The sequence below is a fragment of the Notechis scutatus genome, chromosome 2 (genome assembly GCF_049901735.1).
Source record: "Notechis scutatus isolate UNSWTSFEM ecotype Mainland chromosome 2, rNotScu1.2, whole genome shotgun sequence".
NCBI classification, from domain to species: domain Eukaryota; kingdom Metazoa; phylum Chordata; class Lepidosauria; order Squamata; family Elapidae; genus Notechis; species Notechis scutatus.
Genome location: NC_142010.1, coordinates 114,907,003 through 114,931,547, shown reverse-complemented (window position 1 = coordinate 114,931,547; position 24,545 = coordinate 114,907,003). Strand labels below are relative to the sequence as shown.

Sequence of the window (24,545 nt, the reverse complement as noted above, 5' to 3'; positions counted from 1 at the left end):
AAAAACAAGAAGTCCTGTTGCCTCCAGAAAAAGCACCTTTTTGGGGAAAGAATCATTTAGCAGTCTGCCAAAAAGTCAGCCAGCATCTCTCCTGGCTCAGTTTCAGATCACTGCAGCCCCTTCACTTTATTGTGGCAAAGCCCCACAGATTTTATACTCTTGAGGTCACCTTTCAACAGCATGGAGACAAGGAGAGAAAATGCTCCTCTATTCTGGTACAGCTGACGAAGAATCTCAGGCTGGGATGGAGATGAAGGCAATGTCCTAGGGCAGTGATGGCAAACCTTTTTGTTGTGGGGTGCCAAAAATGTGTGCATGCTGGCACCCACAATGCAATGCATCCTGCCCCTCCTGTGCATGTGCATGCAATACCCTGCCCCCCTTACCTGTACTGTGCATGTGCATGCCTCCCAGCTGATTTTTGGCCACTTTGAGGCCGTTTTTGCCCTCCTGGAAGCTCAAAGGGAGCCTCTGCAGCCTCAGGAGGCCAAAAAACGGGCTTTCTGGAAATACCAGAAGTGCCTGTTTTGTGTCCTAAGGCTGCAGAGGCTTCCCTTGAGTCTCCAGGAGGGTGAAAACGGCATCTCCCGAGCTCCAGAGGCCCTCCGTAGGCTGAAAATGGGCACTTCCGGTATTTCTGGAAGGCTTGTTTTTTTGGCCTCCCGAGGCTGCAAAGGCTTCCTTCATGCCTCTGGGAGGGCGAAAACGGCCTCAAACGGGCTGACAATCAGCTGGGAGGCATGTGCATGCACAGTGCAGGTAAGTTTGACTGGGGCTCGCATGCCTGCACAAATGGCTCTGCGTGCCACCTCTGGCATGTGTGCCATAGGTTCGCCATCACAGTCCCAGGGGCGGAGCAGAAATATCTTCCCAAGAACATTTTGTAGCATGGCCAGGATCAAATGAGAAAGGGATAATACAGGTATGTGTGACCACAATTGAGCCCAAAATTTATGTTGCTAGGTGAGACATTTGTTAAATGAATTTTGCCCCATTTTATGACCTTTCTTGCCACAGTTGTTACATGAATCACTGCGGTTGTTAAATTAGTAACCCAGTTGTTATGTGAATCTGGCTTTCCCATTGACTGTGCTTGTCAGAAGGCTACAAAAGGTGATCACATGACACCCAGGACACTGCAACTGTCATAAAGATGAGTCAGCTGTCAAGCATTAGAATTTTGATCATATGATCATGGGGATGCTGCAGCGGTCATGAGTGTGTAAAAGTGTGAGAAATGGTCATAAGTTACTCTTTTCAGTGCCGTTGTAACTTTGAAAGGTCACTAAATGAATTGTAAATTGAGGACTACTTGTAGTTTTGCTCACTCAGTTCTTAGATGACTATTTTGTTGGCATGTGAGATGCTCATGTCCTTTGTGCAGTATGAATAGAAAGAATCTCCTGATAGTGTGCCAAATGGAAAGATAAGTGTCTTTTTATTTTAAAGTATGTACTTTTATAGTTTACATAATCAGATAAGTATTTCAACCTCAGACTTCAGTATAATGGTAACGCAGCATGGCAGAGGACATGGCTCATGACTGAAAGTGGAGACAGCAGACCTGAAATGCTTACTTTGTTATTTTGTTCAGGGGCTTTGGATAAAATTAGGGGCAAAACTGATATAAACATTTCAGGCCTGCCCATTTCAGGAGGCTCCCAGGACATACATGGGGTGCTAAAGTCTACAGATTTGTAATCCCTGACTTATTGACAAGAAATCCTGTTACCAATAAATGCTGACATTAAGTGTTAGTCAGATCTAATGGTGAACCCCGGGCCTTGTACTCTGCTGTTCATTGTGCTTGCAGCTTGAAATCACAGCAACAGGTAAAATGTAATTTCTAAAGTAATTTGTAATTTGCTGTCTTTTAAACATTATGTTTTAGGTCTCATGACTTCTTTATCAAGTCAGACTCCAATTTTGCTTTATATTGAGTTTTGGAAAGATTTTGTCTGATAAGATAGCCAATATTAGAGGTAATCTTCAATTACAGCTGCAGTTGAGACTGGAATTTCTGTTGCTAAGTGTTGCATTGCTACATGTAACATTCTGCTTTATGACTGCATCACTTAGCAATGGCAATCCCAGCAATCCTGGTTGCAGTCTAAGACCAGAACTGCATGGGTCATTAAATGAGGGCCTCCCATGACTATATGGGAAGAGGCAGGAGTCCAAGGCAAGCAGGCTGGCAGGTGAGAGCCATGGATGACTGCTAAGGCTGGACAGGCAAATTCAGCAGGCAGATGCTAAAGAGCGTAGGCAGATGCCATGGGCAGCACTACTAAGCGTGGGTGGCTGTGGGGGTATCACAGGAGGCACTAAGGAGCGTAGACAGGCACTATGGAATATGAGTGGGTCAGGTGCCCGGAATGGGCAAGTACCATAGAGTGCAGGTGGATATGGGTGTCCAGGCAGGCAAAAAAGCAACAGGAGCATGAGTAACTTTGCAAGTGAAAGTCACAAACTTGATCACATTACCACAGGACACTGCAATTGTTGTAATTGTGAGGCAGTTGCCAAACACTCAAACCACAATCATATAACCACAGGGATGCTACAATAGCCACAACTTTGTGGCCAATAGCAAGTCCCCCTTTTTCAGCACCACCATAACTTTGAACCATCACTGAACGAGTGGCTGTAATCTGAGGACTACCATACATATGTTGCCTTTTAGTATGCAAAAGCAGTAGCAGCCATGGTTTGGGATACAAGGTGGGAACTTCCTGACATGTCATTGTGCTATGGGATAATGGGAAGATGCTGATACTTTAAAGAGAAGCCTGAAGAGGAGGCATTGTAAATTAGATTGTGGTGAAATTATAGTAAATCCATCCACCTGGCAAGTGATATCATGCACTACCTGTGAGAATTTCAAACAGACAGCTTACTCAAATAATATTTGTGACTCAACTGATTCTGATTACATAATGATTTTTACATTAATTTATACACACACCCAGTTGTACGCAAGAGACTGTAACAAAAGTGGCATTAGGTATTTATTTGAGCAAATTTTATTAAAAATATATTTAACTAGTTACAAGACCTTGCTGTCTTGCAATAAACAGTGCAAAAGCTATGACTACTATTTCCTGACATCTAAGTCCCAGTAGTTGTTTTAGGTTCCAGTCTTGGCATTCATGAATATGTATGTATGCAGGTAGGTAGGTAGGTACGTATGTATGCGTGCACACACACACACACACACACACACACACACAGAGAGAGAGAGAGCTAATTTTAAAATAGCTTTGGTAGAATATTTGGTTGCAAGAATTGTCACCCATTAAATTTATTTCTGCTACATTGTCCTAATTCAGAAATATGTATTTAATTTTTATCAACAAGCATTCAAAAGTGAGTCAGTGGTTCTTGCTAGACAATAGCTGTGGAGCAAGTGAAGATGCTTAAAAAGTGGAGTGAATATGTGGTGGGCCCTCTTTTCCTCCCAAGATTATCCATTGAATGAACTAAAGACAAATTCAGACATGGCACAAATCATGTTAACATGTGCTTATGTACTCTTTATAATATTGTGTTAAAATGTTTTAAAAGCAGCCAGTGGAACCTTGCATTTTAGGAATTTAGTGCAAAAGCAATTTGGAATAATTGTATGGGTAATGTTAGTTTTGTTATTGTTCACTTGTTATGAGGCAGAATAATTTCTGATAATGTCCCTTTAAAGCATATTTTAATGCTGCTGGTATAATGGTTGCCTTCAGAAGGATTTTTTTCTGTAAATACAGGTAGTCTTCAACTTAACAACCACAATGTAGCTTTTAAATTTCCATTGCTAAGCAAGACAATTGAGTTGTGCTCCATTTTATGACCTTGCTGCAGTTGTTAAATGAATCACTGAAGCTCTTAAGTGAATCTGGCTTCTCCCATTGACTTTGCTTGTCAAAAGCCTGCTGGGAAGGCTTGGTGATCACATGACTCCAGAACAGTGCAACTGTCAAATACATGCCAGTTGTCAAGCACCTGGATTTTGATCACGTGATCATCGGGATGCTGCAATGGTTGTGTGAAAAACCAATCATAAGTCACTAAATGAATGGTTGTAAGCCAAGGACAACCCGTATTTATACTTATTCTCATATTTTGCATTGTCTTTTCAATTATATATAAATGTTAGCCCCATTCTGTTATTGGAAGTGAAGGCAGCTAGAGCTTTCAAATTGTAAAAAATATTGTCGCATAATTTTTGTTTTCACCAGCTTTAAATATTAAGCCAAATGGAAGACACAGATTAAAATACTTGGAAAATATGTTTATGCAGTCAATCAACCACTCCAATCTGAATATATTAAGATCTATTTTTCTTCCAAAAAAACCCAGCAGAAAAAAAAGTGGAAGAAATGTAAAAATAGACAATGAATCGTATGGCAGATTTAAAGTGTTTAATTCAAGAACAGCTGCAGAAAAAATATGCATAGAGTTTTCCTAATGTAAACATAAAAAGGGGGGAAAGCACAAACACAATGGACACATTTTTTTTTCCATTTTTCATTTCAAAGATTAATTAAGAACTAAAAGCATGCATGTAGCTGCATGTCCACAGAGGATGGCTAGCCAACTCATTCTCAGCAAGTATGAAATGTGTGTGCCCCGATGCTAGTAAAATAATCCAGCTGAGAAACTGGACTCAAAGAGTTTGGAGAGGCACCACATCCTCTCATTGCTGGTTTTTCAGAGTATCTCCACTGTATCATTATTGCAGCAGAAATGCACTGACTCTTCTACAATCATCTCCAACACAAAAGAGGCAAAAATAAAAGAAGAAATGTAATCAACTCCAGTAATTTTTAAATTATTTTTTACATCGGAAGTTTTGCAGGTATTGAAAATTACTACCAAGTTCTGCTTGAAGAATACGGGAAAGGAGGATTCAGATTCTTGTCAACAAGAAACTGTAAATCACAATCCTTAAAGTTGCAAATAGGGAATAAACAAACTAAACCAAAAGCATTTTGGGGAGATGGCTTAGAAGAGCGTATATATGCATTCCCAAATAAGTGAAAGGAAGTATTTAAAGTTTTGATAATTTGATCTCATTCTTGGCCAAAAAAGCATGCGACTATATATGCCCGGAATTACCATATCCTTACATCAGAACCTGGATAAAAGTTTGGCAATTTTGCAAAAGAAGCCCATACTAAGCAAAGCAGAGAAAGGCTTTGCTTGTGTGGGGAACTTTCCTTTCCCTCTAAATGATGGGAGTTTAAAACAATTTTTTTTAAAAAAAAGATGATTAAGCAGGAGAAAAATATACTCCTAAATGGAGTATTTCATTCTTATTGTTTAGTCAGTTACAAATTAAAACAATGCACTTCTAGTAAAATAACAATGCAATAAATACCTAGACTATTTCAAGTTAAAAATAATAGGTACAAAAGAGCCTCAGTGGAATTAATGTACTGTTATTTCTACAGACTGACCCTTCACAGACAATAGGTGTCTCCAAAATCAGTTGTAGCTTCCATCCTTGGTCACTGGACTTGGTTAATTCCATTATATCCTTTGGAATACTTCTAGACAACAATAAAATACAATACATAGTACAACACACACATACACATGTCTGCTCCTAATTTTGTTTCTCTGCCAAATGATGTAAATTGTTGCCATCAGAATTGTTCCTTGCAACTGCGCAACAAGAATGTTACTGTACTGGGGAGAGATGCTGATCAATAAGACTCCCTAGGCTTGGCTGTCAAGCAGATGACAAAGTTCTTGGGGTTATTATCTAGCCTTCAGAAGTGTCTAGCCTTCTCGAACACTGTCCCGAGATTCTGCTAATGTGCTGTGAATGATCCCAATGATAGATTCAACGCCTTCTCCCTCTAGGACACTACGATGGTCTCCTTCAACAACATGGACAAACACTTTCCCATCACAGACCTGCAAAGGGTATAAAGATGTAGAAGAAACCATTACAAATTTCATCCATAAATGCTTGCTTGAAATCTTAATGTCCTGCGCTTATAATATTGGCTCCTTTCTGTAGATTACTTCCCATATTTCTTTCTTTGATCTCTTTCAATCAGCCACAACAAAAGCAAGGTCTTTTTGTTCCTGTTTCTTTCACATATCCATTCTTAGAAACCATTTATCTTTAGCTATAGCTATTAATGGGTAGATGGTGAGTATTTTTGCAAGAAATCAATAGAAAGAGTGGCATCATATATTTATAGTTGCTTCAAAGTCTGGCAATGATGGAAGAGTGCCAAAAAAGGGCAAGAGAGAAAATGATACCATGTACATCTCATCCTGTGATTTACTATTCATTCTAATTTTAACGATGAAGAAAGGGAGAATCTTTATTTTACTTTTTTTTAACTAATTCTTTTTCTGTGCACTATTTCCCGTATTTTTCTATCTATAAGACGCTCCAGAGCATAAGACGCACATTAGCTTTAGAGGAGGAAAACAAGGGGGGAAAAATATCTGCTCTGCCTCCCAGCATCCATCCAGTATTCATCTAGCTAGCGTGCTTGCAGCAAACAGCCTGGTTAGCTTCAGCATGTTATCGCAGCCCCAGCACGTGGCTGGTCAGGACTCCACTCCATTGCGCCTACCATTGCTCAGCTGAGCGACAGCTAGATCCTGGCTTCCCGTAGCCCCGCCAATCAGTGGTCTGGCCAACCAGAAACTGCCATTGCTGCCTCCTCCATGTCTGCTGCCTCTGCCAGGGATACTGGAGCCTTTGCTGTGGAATAGCTGATTGGTGGTTGGATAGGCCTCCTGGAATACTGCCGATCAGCTGTTCTAGATGGTGGGGATTGCTGCCATTTGCTGTCACCACCATTTGGCTGCAGCGATAGGCAGCGAATGGCGGCAGCAATCCCCGCCGCCTACAACAGCTGATTGGCGGTATTCTGGGAGGCCGATCCAACCACCAATCAATTGCTCAGCAGCGAAGGCTCCAACATTCCCCGCCGGCACCAAATGGTGGCAGCGACAGTTCACGGCTGCTGCCCCAACCCCCCTCTCCCCCCACAACATTCGCTCCATAAGACGCCCAGACATTTCCTCCCACTTTTGGGGGGGGACGGGGGAGAAGTGCATCTTATAGACTGAAAAATAGGATAGATAATCTTTGGTGTGATTAGCAGTCCATTTTGGGAAGTATGGCAGTTAAGAATGAAAAGTGATTGTTCTTGAAAACCTCTTAAGCACTTCAGATAAGAGTTCACAGTGATTTTGTATTCTAAACTTTCCTGGCTATCTAACTTGGTTAAAATAAGTTAAAAGTTAATACACCATTATTTTGGGAGAATCATGGCATTTAGTAGGAAACAGGATGACAGATCAACATGTATACATGCTAAATCAATACGACTTATTTCTACCTGTAACATATCAAGAGTGCAGCTGATGTTTCTTTAAGACGAGAAAGCCTACTAGGTGAAAAGCCACATAATTGGGGTCATGTAATTTTTCAGACTAACCTCTGAAAGCCTGTAGTCTCCTCCAAGACCTTCTCCATACTCATTGTGGGTCTTTGCTTTCAGCAGTGTCACATTGCTGTGATATTTGGATTCTGGTACATACTTATCTGCTGCCTTTAGTTTGTTGTAAAAGGAAACAGCAGCAAAAGTGAGTGCCTCATGGCTTATATCTTTGTGAGTTTGAGTAATCAGGTCTGCTGCAGCATTAGCACGAGCTTCCAAATTTGGTAGGGGCAAAAGAATCTCCAGCAACTGCAAATAGTACAGATAAATACATTAATCAGTCGAAGTGTTACTACACAATGCAGTATACTTATTAAAGGGAAATAGCACACACATACGCTTATGTAAATACATTTATGTCTACATGCAAGTATATGTTCTATAACAGTGAACAGTATCAACTACCATTACCTTATTGTGCTCCATGCCAGAGAACTGCTGGACAAAGACACACATTGCTTCAGTCTCTGTTTCAGCTTCATTTCCTGGGGTTAGCTTGGCTCTGTAACTCTGGAAATGGGGAATGATTCAAAATTCAAAAAATGATTCAAAAGGTAATTTTCATGATAAGAATTTTTAACACAGTGATGAAATTCAAGAATTACAATTATTCAGAAACCACACACCTTTGAATAAAAGGCTTAAGATAATTTGTAAATTTGTAATAAGCATGAACTGTCCCAGAATAGGAATATTTCCCGAAGAATCCCGTGCCAAACAATGAGGTAACAATTGAATATTATGGTCGCCAATTTGTATTATAGAAGACAATGTTGGAATATGAAATGAATTCATCCCATCAATGGATTGCTATGTACATGTGCAACAAAATAGGTGCACGCTACTGCTGATCTGCCCAGTGGTCCTGGTAGATAAGACCTAGCCTCTCTTACCTGAGTATGTGCTGCTACGTAGGAATGAGAGCCATCGAGCAGGAAGAGGCTGTTGGGTAGGTAGGTAGGACTTTGCTGAGCTTGGAGCTGACAACACATTTCAAAGGCTACACAGGCACCAAAGGAGTATCCAGAAATTCGGTAAGGGCCTTTTGGCTGTATCTCTTTTATACAGTTAATGTAATAGGATGCCAGGTTCTGTATACTGTCCAATGGAGCAGCTAATGATAAAAAACAACAAAGTTAAGAAAAAGAGTCAGGTACTCAATGAGCACATTTATAATCCTGCAATAAAAATCCAAGCCAGCCTAATAGAAATTTTGATAAAACATGGAAGATGTTAAGTTATCTCCCTCTGCTTATATATATATTTTTAAATTAAATATTTATATCTAAGTGCAGCAGTAAATTATCATATAGCTTGGAGAATACAACAGCTACCTTTGGTACACTGAAGCCCATAGCTTGGTATGTGGAGCTTTGAGGCAAGGGTGTTGAAGACAGTGATGGATCCCTCAATGGGATGAATAAGGAAGAGTGGAGACTCGGTGTTCTTCACTTCATTGAGTGGTATGATTGTTGGTCCGTCTGGATTAACCAAGAGGCTATTCAAATCCACTCTGAGTTGGTCAGTCTGACTACCTTTGGTTTCCTGGGATAATACTAAAGGCAAGATATAGACATATTTATATTGTGTAGTACAAGGTTTATTAGATGGTCGGGCACGAGTCTAAATATTTTTTTTAAACTTTGACTTCTAAAGCACCAGGATTCAAGCCAACTCTAATTCAGAAATTCTGAGAATGGGCTCTCATATAGTTTTCTTTTTAGATAAAAGTCGCCTGAAATTCAGACTGAGGCCACAGCCTAGCTGAGGGTTTAATATTTCCCTGTTATACCATTTTTCCATACTGGCTGGGCAAAAAACACAGTTTTATCTGCTTCTATCTTTTTTCTTTGTCATCATAGGTCAGGGGTGGGCAATTAATCTTCCCAAGAGGCCACATGAGAAATTAAGACTGTTGTGGAGGGTCAAACCAATAGGGCTGGGAAGGTGCTTAGGCATGCATTAAACTGAAGGAAAAAAATAGCAGTCGCCTTCAAAATAAAAGCAATCCACAGGGTCAACCAAAGGGTTGGATGTGGCCTGGGGCTATAAAGTACCCAAGTCTGTTTAGTTGGTTTAAACACACTTACTGTCCTGAGTCCCAGATTTAGAAGAAAATTCCCGTAGTTTGTTAATGGTAAGCAACCGTACATCTCTCATTGACATGACAATATCATAGTCCCGCTCCAGAGTTTGGCGGACTTCAACTCCCATCAGGGAATCCAAACCCAAGTCAGCCAGAGAGGTGTCAGCATTCAGACTGTTCACATCACGGACACCTGAGGAAAAAGAAAAGCTTGTTTAACGTCATATGGGCACAGCCCTTTTAGGCTGTCTCTTCAAGATTTAGCACTTGTTTGACAGCTTTCCTCATTTTACTGACTTGGCATCTCTTGATGGGATTGCTATTATATAATTCTAATGGAATGCGTGAAATATGATTTGAGATATAGGGCAGCTGTGTTTTAGGCAATATTTAAAATACAATTATTTCAGTATGGTCAGCCACATTTCAACTTTTTGTATATACATTCTACAGATCATTTTGTTTAAAATTTAACCAGAGTATGAATGGCAAAGGTCCTTAACCCTTGAGATAAGTCATCTGGGGATGAGAGGCCTTGGTGCAGAGTGGGATTCAGAACCAAAGGGATATCTTGCTACACTGCATAACCCTTTCTGTACTATCCCATTTCTTCTCTTTCTTTGCAATACATAGTTACACAGACAGTTAAGAGAAACTAAGACCTTGAGAGCTGCATATTCTCAGGTGACATGGCATCAGGTCTTCAGATTTCTATTCTAGCTTTTAGAAATGATGTAACCTGCAAGGCATCTGACACCCCCACTAGGACCCACTAGGATGAAATATAAATGTATATGAAGCATATACAGATGAATGCAAAGGAGCTGGATTACTAATAATGAATTAATAAAGGTAAAATAAAAAGTGAAAGAGCTCAGCAATTGCTATATATACATAAACAACATTTGTCATGGCACAACACAGGGCATTATCGTCCATCATATCTTGACTGTGACTCATAGAAACAAAGCAATATTGCAGAACAAGTAAGAGAGAAGAGAAGGGAGGGATGGAGAGAGGAGAATGGGAGAAAGGGAATGTTGCTTTCTCAGCAAAAAACCTCCTTGCGTTTTAAAAAATCATGACTAGCATTTAAATCATGTTAGAACATGAGCAGCTATAAAGCCTACACTATTTCTGCAATTAATAATCCTTTTCACTTGTAACTTTCTAAGTCATTTTATATTAATTTCTTATTTTAGAAACTTAAGCCTATGCATGTTATTTATGGATAATTTGTGGTATTATTTTGATTCTGGTCTTCAGTTTCAGTATCTCTTTAATATTTTCTGCCTTTTATGTTTTCAAGAAGAGAGAAGTACTATATCAGTTCACATCTTTACAGGCACTCCTCTGCATTGCTCTGATTTCTGTTTCTCCCACATCTACATGATGTACAGCAAGCTTGATTTCTTCATCTGAAACTTAGTAACACCTTCGATACTAATCCCTATGGACACTTTTTGCAGAAGCTCACCAACTCTATGAAATCTTCAGAACATAACAGACCTGACTTCCTGCTTATTTCATAAGTGTAGGATGCATGTTTAAATCAGGATCGCAGTCTACTTTGCAAACAGCTAAATGAAATTATGGAATAGTAGCAATGGATTGTGTGAAAAAAAGGGATAAACAATAACATAGAAGTCACATACAGAACTATTTCGAATCTACAATTAGCCTACTTAGTGTAAAATATATATTTCCCCCCTTTGAGATGACACGGCTCCTCTGCTGCCAATCTTGTCCCCTGGCTCAGCATTTTTCCGGGATCAGATGACCCTGATTTTGCTGTTCTTTAGGAAAGCCTTAAAAATGTGGCTCTGCCAGTAAACTCTAGGCTGGGTGATTTGTGTACTCACTGGAATACTATGAGATTTTAAGTTTTTGTATTCCTTGGGTGGGTTGTTATTTCTTTTTTTTTTTATGGCCTTAGAAATAAGCAAATACTTAAAAAAAAGAGAAATCACAGTTCTACCACGTTTTGGTTCTCAGTGATACTAACCAAGAATGTGAGCAACAGCTTCCACAAGATCCCTCTGGCTACCTCCATCACTTTTGGCCAACAATTTTTCTGCTAAGACAAAACTGGACATGACAGGGTGAGGCTGGTTGAGGAAGTGATCCAATACATCCAAGCATGAGCTGATCCTTTGGGGTAGAGTTCCCCCAATGACAGTGTCATTTGTGCCCATTGTCTCCAAAACAATTCCTACATCACCAATGGCACCCCACTGGATTGCTAGACCTGGAGGGAAAAAAGAAGGGGTGGTGGTTATTAAAGAGGACAGGCGTAAAACAACGATAAGAGTATTATTGTTTATGAGCATAAGGATGTGGTAACGTGTGGGAGAAATCAGATGACATGTACTTAAGTCTATCTAATCTTGCTTTAATTTATGTCTTTATAAATACAATTTGTTAAGGTGAAAAATGATATAATTACCAGGAAGGCCATCATGTCGCCGCTGTTCACAGATACGTTCCATAGTAGAGTTGGCAAAACCATAATTACTCTGGCCAGCATTTCCTCTTCCACAGCTTACTGAAGAGAAGGCTACAAAGTGATCCAGTTTGGGGCACCTTTGGCGGGTTACTCTGGAATAAGAAAATAAACAAGATTATTATTAATTTTCAAAGAGATCTTGATCACCATTATCAACTTTAAGTTCTTCACATGATGTTCTTCACATGCTACTTACTGGTCCAAATTAAGTGTTCCTGAATACTTGGGTTTGTTGACTTCATAGAAAAGTTCTGGGGTCTGATTTTCCAGCATTGCATCCTTCAGCACCTATAGAAACAGCAACAAATACGATCTCTCAGACTTCAAAAAATATCTTGCTCCCATTGCAAAACTACTATGCGATACAATAAGGACCTATAATTATCTTTACAGTTAGTGCACATTTTATGGAAATGAAAATAGTAACTATTGATTGGGAGGAGCAGATGAAAAAAGAATTAGGCAATCCTATAGCACCGAAGGCAAGAGTTAAATTTTTTACCACCACCACTTCTCAGACATATTAGCCCTTTGTCATGATTTAATATTCATATTTCTAAGAAGGGCAAACAGTCTTTGAAGATAAAATCTAGACAGCTCTAAGATAATGATCCAACCAAGATAATGTTGAAATATACATTAGTGTTTTCACTCAGCCAATGTCAAATATATCTTTTTCCATGTTACTGCAGTATTCATTTTTTCCTTTCAATCTTTCCCCCTGAATTCAAACTCTAGAGGAAAAAAATTAAAAATTCATTTGATTACTTCTCTTTTTTAATTAGGGTTTTGGCTGAGGAATGCTGAAGATTAGATATATTCACTCACAGGTGAGGATGAGCTCATCTAATTGACACTTTTTGAATCACTATACAAACTGAAACAGCCACACTGCAAGAGCATTACACTTCACTACATTTCTAATTTTAAAAAAAAAACATTCAAAGTTGCATAGATTTGGTAAAACGAAAAATATTTCACCAAACGTATCTGCCTCAAAAACTATGGTAATGAAACAACATACCAAAAGCACTGTATCTGTTAAAAATGCTTGCCAAATTATGTACCTTAAAAAAAACCTGTCTATAAAATATACATAAATTAGGAAGAGTATCTACAAAAAAGTCCATTGTTTTTCAGGCACGCTTTTTTTAAATCTGAAAACTGACGAGAAAATAGGATAAAGCAAAGGTTAAAAAAATGGAAGAAACAAGAACAGACAAGTCTTTGGGAGATGGAGGTCAGATCTTTCTGTTTCTAGAGTGGTCCACAATAAACAGTCAAATAAAACAAATCTGAAGAGAGATAAAGAGAAGAAATTAGCAGAACTATGGCCATGCCGAGAGCCTGCCACTTACCATCGCCAAATTGAAAATACCCCCAACAGGTCCTAGTTGAGAAGCCTCTTGTATTAACTGCTGTGCTCCCTCAAGAGTAGCAACATCACTGGTTGACACAAGAACCTGGACTCCAAGCTGTTTCCATTCTTGCACTCGTTTAGCCTGATAACCTGAAAATCAGGAGAGTCTGAAATCTAGCTGCAGTTATGCTATATTTTGGCTATAAAATCATCAACACAATGAATATGAATTAGGCAAACTCCTGGAGACAGTGGAGGATGGTGGGGACTGGCATGGTGTGCTGCATGAGGTTGCAAAGAGTCAAACACAACTTAGTGACTGAACGACAACTAAATTTACTTTTCCACTGTCTGCTGATGAAGGTAAACAAGCAAGAATTTCTCTTCTGTTTTACGTGCACATAGATGTCTGACAACCAAATGGGGAAATAAATCAATTTTTATGATCATATTCATCCTACTGATAATCATAGAATACATCTTTGTTTATTTCTGAGATAAGCCAATTTACTGGGAGATGGCAAAATTAACTTCTTAGAGAAAGATCAATTCTAACATTTACTAATGACTGGAAACCCCCTTATTGATTTTTTGAGGGGGAAAATGAGCTTGTGATTTATGAGTTTGACCATTATTTGATGGAAAAAGGAAACTGTGGTGTAACAATAAAGATATGGTAAAATATAAATGCGTTTATAACCACTGGCAAAAAGATTGAAATCTGCTTCTTTGTATTTTTTCCCTTTTCTTTCTCTATTTTCTTTTCTTCTTATACATCATTCTTATTTTATTTTCATTTCTTTTGTCTAACACTTGTATTGCTTTTATCTTTTTGTTAAAAATTTCTTCAATAAAAATATATATTTAAAAAAGAATCTTGTTACCAGGGATAACAGGAAATGAAGTCTTTGTGTGTGTGCAAAAAACTATGTTCAAAATATTGATGTGATTTTTTTCTTAGTACTTTAGCTGTAGTATTCTCTTTCTATCTTTGCATGGAAGATCTTAAAAGTGGTATAATTCACAATTTAATTATATTAACTTCCATAATTTAATTTTTATTTCTGATTTTGCCCCTTCATTGAAAAGGATTTTTTTTCTACAACTGGAAGAAACAAAAATACCACAATTGTCCTTTATGTTGTGATTAGTATATTCTTCCTTTCCCTTAATTATTAGATCCTTTAAAAGTACGTATAATCATTTTTGCTCTTGCTCCATATAAATTGCTTATTTCTTTTAGAAGTATGAAAAGTTTACCACACAATTATCTCACAATTCCATCTTAAGCTTTCTCGAACCACTCCTTGCTGTCTTGACTGAAGTGTAGCCTTTGCCAAGAGCAAAACTAAAATTTGCATTTCCAATTTGGAATCAGGGAACTCAGTCTTCCCTATTATTTGCTCAACATACCTGTCCGGATGCCTGAACGAGATGTCAGCACCAGCATTTTTGCCCCTCTTTCAACCAACCACTGAGCCAATTCAAGCCCAAATCCTCCAAGGCCTCCTGTGATGATATATGACTTGTTTGGTGGGCAAGATGTTCGGGAGATGGCTTGAATAGGTGTTAAACTAGTTTCCTTTCTGGGAGAGTTCTTCTCTTCTTCATGGATCTAGAAAAATGGCACAGCAATTTCATCATATAGGTCAAAACTGACTCATTCTCTCTCTCTCTCTCCCCCCCCCTCTAAGAGAAATAGCACTAAATTAGTATTGCAGGAAAGGCTATCCTGGAGACATTATAATTGTAAATGGATCGTAATGTCTTGGTTTTAAATGTTTTTCATTATAAAATACCAGGGATACAACTGAGATGGGTGGCATATTTTTATTATTATTAGTATTATTAGTAATAGTAATAATAAAAATATGCAACTGTATATTCTGGCAATATGGGAGTCTGTAACAATTTTCTCAATGCTCTTCTCAGCACAGAAATTAAATTAAATATCCCTATCCAGTTTTGTGTTTGAACATATCCAGAGGAATGGAACATGCTACTTTCCTCAGTAATTGGTTCCACTGTTAGACTGCTCCCACTGTTAGGAAGTTTTCCTCACAGCCAACCTCCCTGTAACACTTTATTATTGTATCTCTGCAATTTGGGATGATAGGCAGCAAGCTCTCAGCTTCTGCATGATACTCTACCATCAGAAATATGCTCTCTTGAGATTTTCTCATAACAAAAAATACCTTTCTCTGCACATATTCCATCTTCTCTGTCAGGTCCTTTTGAACCATGATACAGTATATTTAATTCACAACACTCCCACAATTTATTAAGCAAATTATCCAATAAAAAATACAAACACAATCAATCTGGCAAATTGCTTCTTGACAAATCTGGTCAGTGGGTTCTAGTAATCCCTACCTTGTTTTCAAGGCATAGAAACAGTAATAATTTAAAGATCTATTCTAAAACATTTCAACTCATCAATATTAAGACTGATTAGCCTGAATTTCTAAATATCTTCCCCACTTGTGAAAAAGGGACATCCCCTCCTTGCAATAATTTGATATTTCATCCATTCTCCAGGATTTTTTAAAAAAGATAAGAGAGAGTTGGACAGACCATAAACAAATTCCTTCAGTTCCTAGAAGGCTTGAAAGACTTCGTAAATTTGAGATACTATATTTGTATCAAGCTCAAACTGAAATCCTGTTCCTCTTCTCAACTGTCTGGTGAAATACATTCTATTTTCTGAGAAAACACTCAAAACAAAGTAAGAGCTTGGGTAAATCTATCCTTTTGCTGTTAGTGCTATTTATTTTCATTACATTGGCTTTATTAAACAGCTTGTTTATTGATTTTTTTTCTCTTGCTTTATTTTGATCATATCTGATGAGATTTGTTCCGTTTTGCTTAATTTATTTTTTTAAATCTGTATTTTAAACTTAATTAGGTTTTAAGAAGCTGTACAATATTCTGTTATGTTGTATTTTGTGTGTCACTTTATTGTAAAATCCATAATTCAAATCCTACCCTACTGTATTATTACTTGCACTATGATGTTTTCTATTTTGGATCTTACTATTGTTAAAATCATTTTATAAAAAAGACAAGATCTCAATATACATAGTAATAAATACTAGCGCTTTAGAAACACTATATACTTTCTCAGCTTCTCTGTTCTTCAACCCACCCTCTCCCCTTCCCCCCTCATTTTTTTACAGATATTCACAGCAGGTATCAGTATCCACAATTATATAGTACAGCTTTCACAAAGCCTTCTTGGACCGTACCTGGATTACCACTTTTCCAATGTGTTTTCCTTGTGCCATGTATCTGAAGGCAGCTTCTATATCTTCTCTGTTAAACGAAGTAGTCTGCAAAGGTTTTACTACACCATTTTTAATGCCTTCTTCTAGTAGGTTGGACACTAATTCCCAGTCTTTGTTCTTGTCTTCAAAAATAGCATCTAATAGAATTCCATGAAAAGCCACGTTCTTCAGGAAAAGAGCCATTCCTACAAGAAGCAATGCAGTTTTGACTCTTCCTCCTTAATATTCCTTCTGCTGCCAGCAAAATTCTCATACATTTTTAAAACAACAATGAATCAGAGGCAACATCAGATTAGAAAACAATTATGAAACTCTCATTTTTATGAAATGATTCCTATGAATTTAATTGAAATAAAACATATAAAATTTAAGAAGAACTAGCTCTAGGGAAGTTCCACCGACATAACTCTTCTGTTCAAAAAGTTAATTACAAGCATTACAATATCATGATGCTAAGAAAAAGAAGTTTAGAGTAAGAGCTGGTTCAAGACATCTATTAGTGTCTGCTTTGATTGGTGTCATTCTTTTTTTATGCTTAGAGCAAGGTATAAGTCCAAAAGATAGGACTAAATTTGTGCTACATCTGCCCAGCAGAGTCCAGAAATATCTTGCACACAGATACTCAGGCTCAAAAAATCTTACCAAGAGGTTTCCGGTTTGTCGGCTTCGCGAGCGGTAGGGATTCGCAAAGCTGCGCGATCCCTGCCGCGCTAGCCGTTTTGGGGCTCGATCCGGACGGGTGCGGAGCAAGGCTGCCCTGCAGGGGTAGCTGAAGGTAAGGGGATCCGGAGGAAGGGTCTGGGGGTGTTGCAGACCCCTCCCTGGCCGGCAGAACCCCCTTTTACCAGGACGGTGCAGCGGCGGTCCGTAATGGCCGCCACAAAGAAGTCGGCAGCCGGGCAAGTATGCGCAGGAGGAAGAAGAGAAAGTTATTGAAAGTGAAAGTTCTTCTTGGTCGACCCAGGGCTTTGAGATTTATCTAATTTAATTCCTGGAAAAGAGGGTTTTTAATGATTTTTTCCACAAGAGAAAAAAAAGCGGCTATTTTGAGGTGCTGAAAGGAAAGTTTACTCTCCTCCCGACGGAATTAAGCCGGAAGGGAGAGGATAAAGAAAATATATAAATTTGGATCTTGTTGGAGGAGATGCCTTGAAGATTTGAGGACAGAAACATAGTTTTAATAAGGCTTTGAAATATAGATTTGGACTCTCTTTTTATTTGTTTGATACCACCCTGGAAGAGGAAGGGGAATTTTGGCTTGCTTGGATTTATTGAGGATTGTGGTTTTTGGGATTGTTTTACCTTTCTCTCAGAATATTTGGTTGGTGTAAGAAGAAAGAGGAATAAAGAAAAGAAAAGATTTATTTATAATGGCTTTCCTTTTGAAGACCTGAGGGATGAATATGAGCAAACAAAAGCAGCCTGCAAAGATGGTATGGAAAAAGCTTTTCTATTTCTAGAAATGGCGTGGTCAATTACCAACAGACAATGGAACAGATGGAAACAGAAGAACAACAACAAGGAAAAGACGAAGACGCCATCTTTATTGAATCCCAAAACTTATCTAAGGAAGAAGGAAGGAAGAGAGCAAGGAAAATGAAGGACTTAAGATCTAAAAAACATTTGAGAAAGAGAAAAATATGATGCAAAGTAAATATAATGATAGCAAACAAGAGAAAAAGGGAACACAACAGAGAAGGGATCCCAGCAAGGCAGAGGTTAGAAGAAGAAGGGGGGTAGGAAGATTTGGTGGGGAAGAAAGAAAGGGGAAAGGCGGAGAAAAGCCTCAAAGTTTTAAAATTGGATGGGAGAAGAGGAATTTTTTTTTTAGGGACAAAGGATGAAATATAAACTTCTGTAAGAAAGATTCTGCTAGGTACAGAAGATGGTATTGTAACATTTATATTTGAAATAGTAAATTAGAATGGTTTAAGATTTAATAAGAAATTAAAAGGTTGAAGTTTTTAATAATGATTGATTTTTAAAATGTAATAAAATATTGAAGGAAAGGAGGATACAATGTATTTAAACATTTTTGGTGGATAGAATGTACCAAGCAGAACCGAATTGGGTATTTGTTATGTTGAATGTTAATTTTACTAGCTTAGGGGGAGGATAGAAAGGCATCATACTCTGATTAGTGATTTCAGGAGAATTTTTTTTTTTTTTTATTATAAGAAGAGATAGAGGGATAATGAATGGGCAAAAGATATAAGTTTAATGATTTGATTAAGATGGATTAAATGAGATAGAATTGTGAAGAGTGATATGCGCTGCCCATGCAAAGAGAGGTAACTGGGGCCAAGGTACTTTACTAAAAGATTTTTTTATGTTTGTTTGTGTTTGTTTGTGTTTTATGAGAATATTGGGGAGGAAAAGATTTAAATATGTAATGATTTGTTTGTTGTTGAAATTTTTAATAAAACTTGTTTTAAAAAAAAAAAAAAATCTTACCAAGAGGTGTGTTATTGGACAGATCGTATTTGCCAATTTCCAAAAAGCGCCCATGGCGAGCAAGGCAACGAAGGCTGGCCTGGAGTTTCTCTTCTGATAAGGAGTTTAACACAAGGTCAACACCTGCAAAAATGTTCAACAAAGTCAATACAATAGCCTACAAGATTTGCATTGCCTAGTCATCTACACTCTTTGCTTCTAATTAAAATTTCTAAACTATAGCAGGATGGTTGCCTCCAGTGTTTATACTTACCTCTGCCATTAGTAACTTTCAGTATGTGTTGTTCGAAGGAAGTATTTCTAGAATTGGCAAAGCTATTTGCATCAAGCTGAGGGAATCTTTTTTGGAGATATTCACGTTTCTCTTTGGAACCTGAAAACAGGAAAAAATGTGTTTCTCTCAATTCAAATACCTTACACTTCCTTCTTCAGAGGCCTTTAAGGAAGACAGAGAATACCACGAACATCTACAGTGTGGGGTCAAAATCCGCAAGATGGTGCTACAACAATGTGACTGAAACCTGTCCTTTTGTTATGAAAGTGCGATGTTGATATAGATATCAAAGGGGTGGAACTTAGATTATCACACTTGCCATCTTGAAGATTTTGATCCCTCCCATTTATCATTGGATAATGCCAGCCACAGCACTGTTCTGATAAAGTGGCAGCTGATGATGGATGGAGAGACATAGAAATTAATCTACACCAATATTCTTTTTAAAGTCAACCTGTCCTTATTTACTTCTACCATGTTTAGTTTATATTATCAAATAAAGCATATATTTAAGAACTAAAAGAAACACTGTTTTTCTCAGTTCTTCAATGCTACATTTTGTAATAAAACTCATGTTTGTTTCTGGAAACAAATAACTTATTTATTCTTTCAGTTTCTATAAGCTGTCCATCTCAATCAATGTATCCGAGCTGCTTACAATTCCAAAAGTATAAAACAATTAAAAACATTAAAAAATATCCAAAATAAATAAACCAGCCAAGATATTTGGCCAGTTGACAGTAAACCCAGGAAATGGGACTTAACAAATTCAGACCTGCAGGCTCAGGAACACAGCCAGGATTTTAAAGACTTTTAAAAGGTCAACAGATTGGGGTCATTCTAAATTCTGAGGGGATGTTATTCCACATTGTTTCCTGTGTTTTCATTCATTACAGAAGAAAGTAAAGGTTACAAAGAGAAAGAAAGGCTGAAGCAGTTGTTTGAATTAATGAAAAGGCAGCTACGTACCCACAGTGGCAAAGACCTGGCAGCCCATGCTTAGGGCAACAGCAACGGCAGCTTGGCCCACACCTCCTGAGGCTGAGTGGATGAGAACAGAGTCGCCCTGCTTCATGCCCCCTCGAACCACCAAGGAATAGTAAGCAGTCGCGTAGGCCACTGGTACAGAAGCTGCTTCTTCCAAGGTCCTGAAAAATGGGAAGAAGTTCTTTGCAGGCCTTCATACCTCTATTTCCACCCCCCATCAGTTTTCATCATAACTCTTGTTGTGACGAAGAGAGGCGACTTGGAGTCTGCACTTTTCAAGGGGTTATCTGTGCATATGACATCGTTTTAAAACTGCATCTTTTCACCCAGAAGCAGAATCTCTTTAGTGGCAAGTGAGTCCTCCACTTGCAACTCTTTCTATACTAGCAGCTGACATTAAGAACGCTGTGGTAATGAAAAATTAGAAAACATTTGCCTGCTTGCTTTTTCCCTCCTCCCTGCATTCTTTCTTTAGATAAGCCAGATCTGAACATGTAAATTTCCAGAATGTGATTTTAAGAAGTTCTTAAAGTAGAGTATATATTAACAGTCCATTCAGTCTCTTAAACTTAGTTACCAGGACTCCCAAGTATTTATTATCCTGCTTGGTAAAAGAATCCAAAGTAAAAGTTGGTGGGTTCCAATAAAATCTTTTTTTTCCATACACATCCCAATCAAAAAAGCAATTACAGGAAAAAACAGAGAAATGGGGAAATAGTTACTGATATTCTGTTTTTCTACAGAAATGAAAAAGATTGACAAGATTCTAAACCACTGTACGACGAATGCAATTAGACAAAAAATGTACTGCTACCAAAAGTGTTTCCTACATTAAATCCCATTTTATTTTGCAAAAGTAGGGATAGAATAGGGAGTACAATGTAAGTAGACTTACCAGTGTTGTGGCACTTCCCACAGGAATCTCTTCTCACAGTCTACCACTGTAGCAAGTCCTTTAGCTGGTAGCAAACCCATTACTCTTTTCCCTGCAGGGTCGTATCCTGAGAACTCCATTCCTAACATGCACTGCTGCAGTGTCCAATTTCCTGGGGGAGGAAAATTGACTGTTCCTATGAAACTGCTCCAAGAACATGCTACTGGAAAACATTTATGGACTTTAATGTCCATACTGATGTCTTAACCTTCCCATGCACATTGACGGTGGAAAAGAGTCAATTTTGATCTGTAAGTCAATTTTGATCTGTGACTGGGTATCCCCAGCTAAAAATTGCAACGGGAGAAAAGAATTTCTAATGTTTAAACAGATTAGCATTTACCTGGATGTATTTGACTTGCTCTGCCTATCAAAACTGTAGCACTAACTTTTCCACGTCTGAGTTCAACCCACAGAAAGACTGGCAATTACTTTGAATATATGATACGCACACGCACACACCATGACGTTCCAATTTCTCTTCAGGTAAGGTCACTGCTCTTCCCCAGAATTCTGATTTTGGCATGTAGAGTTATTGTTTGAGAAGATTCTCCAGCAGGGACATTTTAAGGTGCCAACTGCAGGCAGTTTATCTCCAAGATAGGCACAGCATCAAGGAATCCCACTTGAAAGGGGACTTAATTTAAAAATTATCTTAATATTTTATTTGACACCAAAATGCTCGTTCCAAGTGTTTCTGGGGTGGGGTGGGTGTAGAGATTTTTGCCCTATTCTTGTGATAGCCTATATGGATAAGACTCAGGAAGGAATCAGCTCATCTCCAATCTGATCTTACTCTTTACCTAATTTATAACATTACCACGCTAATATCAAATTTCTTTGCAGAAGATATCCATTCTCCAATCATTTCTAAGATATTGCATCAAGCCCTGCTTATATGATCTTAGCCAAAAAGTTAATCTAGTTTATGAAGAAAAAATATATAAGATAAAATCATTTATCTTAGGACACACATATATAATAGAAAAAAATTATATTTCCATAACTTTAGTACCACTGAAGATTCTTCATCCTGACAATGGGTTCTAATCATTAGGCAATAATTTAAGAACACTCAAGTAGAGATGAATCTCTGGAAACAAGCCACAGCACTAAATTTTTTAACTGTTATAATTGATAACTATTTTTCAAGGTCTTTCTACAAACCATCATCTTCTCTATTACTGTACTGTGCTGTTTTTTCATCTAGTTATCCATACTCAATTTTAAAGTAAGCATATCTTTCATTTAACTACTTATAGATAATATAAGTTTCTCTAAGAAACAGGTGAATTAATGCATGCAAACTAAAATACTGCAAAGCCTCTATTAAAACAAAAGCAACTTACCAGGAATAGCATCTGGAGAGAGTTTTCCTGTGGCCAACATAATGTCTCGGAAATTTAGAGATGCATAATGGATTTTGCACAGCTGGACATTGGGATTGCTCGTGCAAAAATGCTGAAGTGGGGAAGAAATCCAGCGAAGAGAGGAAAGATCCCCACGTGTCAAAACATTCACAAATGCATATTCAGTAACCTCTTGAGATTGAGCTGGAGGAGATTGGGAGATGTACAACTTAGTTTTCTTTCATTTTTACAGGTGCAAATGTGACAAACTTATTTTCCTCCTTAAACACTGGGAAAAGCCTGAGTTAATTAGAATGGAACAATCCATTCTAACATTCCCAAAGCTTTGGGTTTCTAAAGTAAACTCACTACAAGACAATTCACACTCATTTGTACTGAAAAGGCATTCATTATTACCCAGAACTGAGACAAGAGTCACAAGAAGACTATTTACATTTATAAAGAATAGAGAGATTAAGTGAGAGACAGTGGAGCAAATATTCATTTTTCCCCTTCATCCTTTTGTGAGCACATGCTACATTTTATAATAACACTCACCTTGCTTTAGTGGGAGATGTCTGAAAGAGCCCCATTTTCCATCACGGTAAATATTCATGACCAAATCATTCTGAAGAATTGTTTGCATTTCTTTAGCAGAAGAGTTGATGGGTGGGTTAGGAGACGCAGCATTCAGATTGGAGATGAAGAGGCACCTAAGAAGTAAAATACACCATTTAGCCTAGTCCTTATTTCTCCAAAGTAGTTTTAAGAAATGTATAGTGTCACTAAATATATTTTTCTACCTGATCCTGTGACCACCAGGTTCTTGACGGAGACAGTTCACCATACCAACAATTCCAGAAGTACCACAGTTATTTGCAGTCAACCACACAGAGTGTTCAGAAGGCTCTGCTAGCATTTCCTGAAAGAGAAATATCTTGTTTAGTTGTCATGGAATAGTGATTTCCATAATGTGTAACATGAAAATAGCAACTCTCAAATTTCACAGGATTTGTATATTAAAAGTTGAAATCCTCTTAACTGACTGCTGTAAAATCTAGTTGGGAAACTTTAGAAAAAGAAAGGAAATCAAATACTTCTCAGTTTTTACCTTCAAAGGTTCTACCCATTTATAATTGGTTTCATCCACTGGCAGGAAAATGGGCTTCTTGGTAGGAAGTGGTCGGCGGCATAAGAAGATTGCTGCACCAAAAGAAGACCTTTTCACAGCTACCAAATTTAGACTTGCCTTCTTAAATAAATTCTCCCATTCTACCTGCCAAACCAAGGAAAATTAGAATTATAGTAAATCACCTGTCATGTGATTCTGGAGAGTAATCTTTCTCATTTGTTGTTTAATAAACAAATGTTAGTTCTTCTCAAATGTTCTTCTGTTGCCAATCATTTAGTTTCTTACCGATGCTCTTAACTTTAACCTACCTGGTACGTCCTACCTGCTACTTCTAGAATACTACATCACTAACCTGTCATTAAGAATATACTGTATTTAATGGTAACTTGTACAGAATAATCTAGGGTAGGGGTGTCAAACTCAAGGCCCATGGGCCGGATCTGGCCTGTGGGGTGCTTAAATCTGGCCTACGGGTCTGCCCTGGAAACAATAAAGGACCAGCCCGTGGTGCCTCTGCCAGCAAAATTTTTTTGGCTGTGATGGCCTCCTGCAGCTCTCTGCCAGCGAAAATAGAACCCAGGCAGGCCATGTGCCCCGCCCCCCCGCTCCATTTTCACTGGCAGAGGGTTGCAGGTGGCTGTCGTAACTGCAAACAGAGCCTTGATGAGTGATGTTGAGCTGGCCATGCCCCCCAAAAAAACAAGCCTGATGCGGCC

At 38.2% G+C, this 24,545-nt stretch overlaps 1 protein-coding gene across 1 annotated transcript in view; it reads right to left on the bottom strand.

Annotated features, from left to right (window-relative positions):
* Window positions 1-4,394: 4,394 nt before the first annotated feature.
* Window positions 4,395-24,545, bottom strand: part of FASN (fatty acid synthase) — a 55,348-nt gene continuing 35,197 nt past the window's right edge. The window contains exons 24-43 of the mRNA XM_087955916.1: window positions 23,809-23,973; window positions 23,501-23,619; window positions 23,256-23,410; window positions 22,698-22,901; window positions 21,310-21,460; window positions 20,397-20,575; window positions 19,407-19,526; window positions 19,154-19,276; window positions 16,661-16,884; window positions 14,829-15,030; window positions 13,414-13,565; window positions 12,252-12,343; window positions 11,996-12,147; window positions 11,555-11,797; window positions 9,554-9,742; window positions 8,798-9,019; window positions 8,357-8,577; window positions 7,875-7,973; window positions 7,461-7,712; window positions 4,395-5,910 (exon numbers count right to left, since the gene is read on the bottom strand). Of these exons, the coding sequence (XP_087812042.1) occupies window positions 5,773-5,910; window positions 7,461-7,712; window positions 7,875-7,973; window positions 8,357-8,577; window positions 8,798-9,019; window positions 9,554-9,742; window positions 11,555-11,797; window positions 11,996-12,147; window positions 12,252-12,343; window positions 13,414-13,565; window positions 14,829-15,030; window positions 16,661-16,884; window positions 19,154-19,276; window positions 19,407-19,526; window positions 20,397-20,575; window positions 21,310-21,460; window positions 22,698-22,901; window positions 23,256-23,410; window positions 23,501-23,619; window positions 23,809-23,973 (3,402 nt within the window). The 3' untranslated portion in view covers window positions 4,395-5,772. The remainder of the gene's footprint in view (window positions 5,911-7,460; window positions 7,713-7,874; window positions 7,974-8,356; window positions 8,578-8,797; window positions 9,020-9,553; window positions 9,743-11,554; window positions 11,798-11,995; window positions 12,148-12,251; window positions 12,344-13,413; window positions 13,566-14,828; window positions 15,031-16,660; window positions 16,885-19,153; window positions 19,277-19,406; window positions 19,527-20,396; window positions 20,576-21,309; window positions 21,461-22,697; window positions 22,902-23,255; window positions 23,411-23,500; window positions 23,620-23,808; window positions 23,974-24,545) is intronic.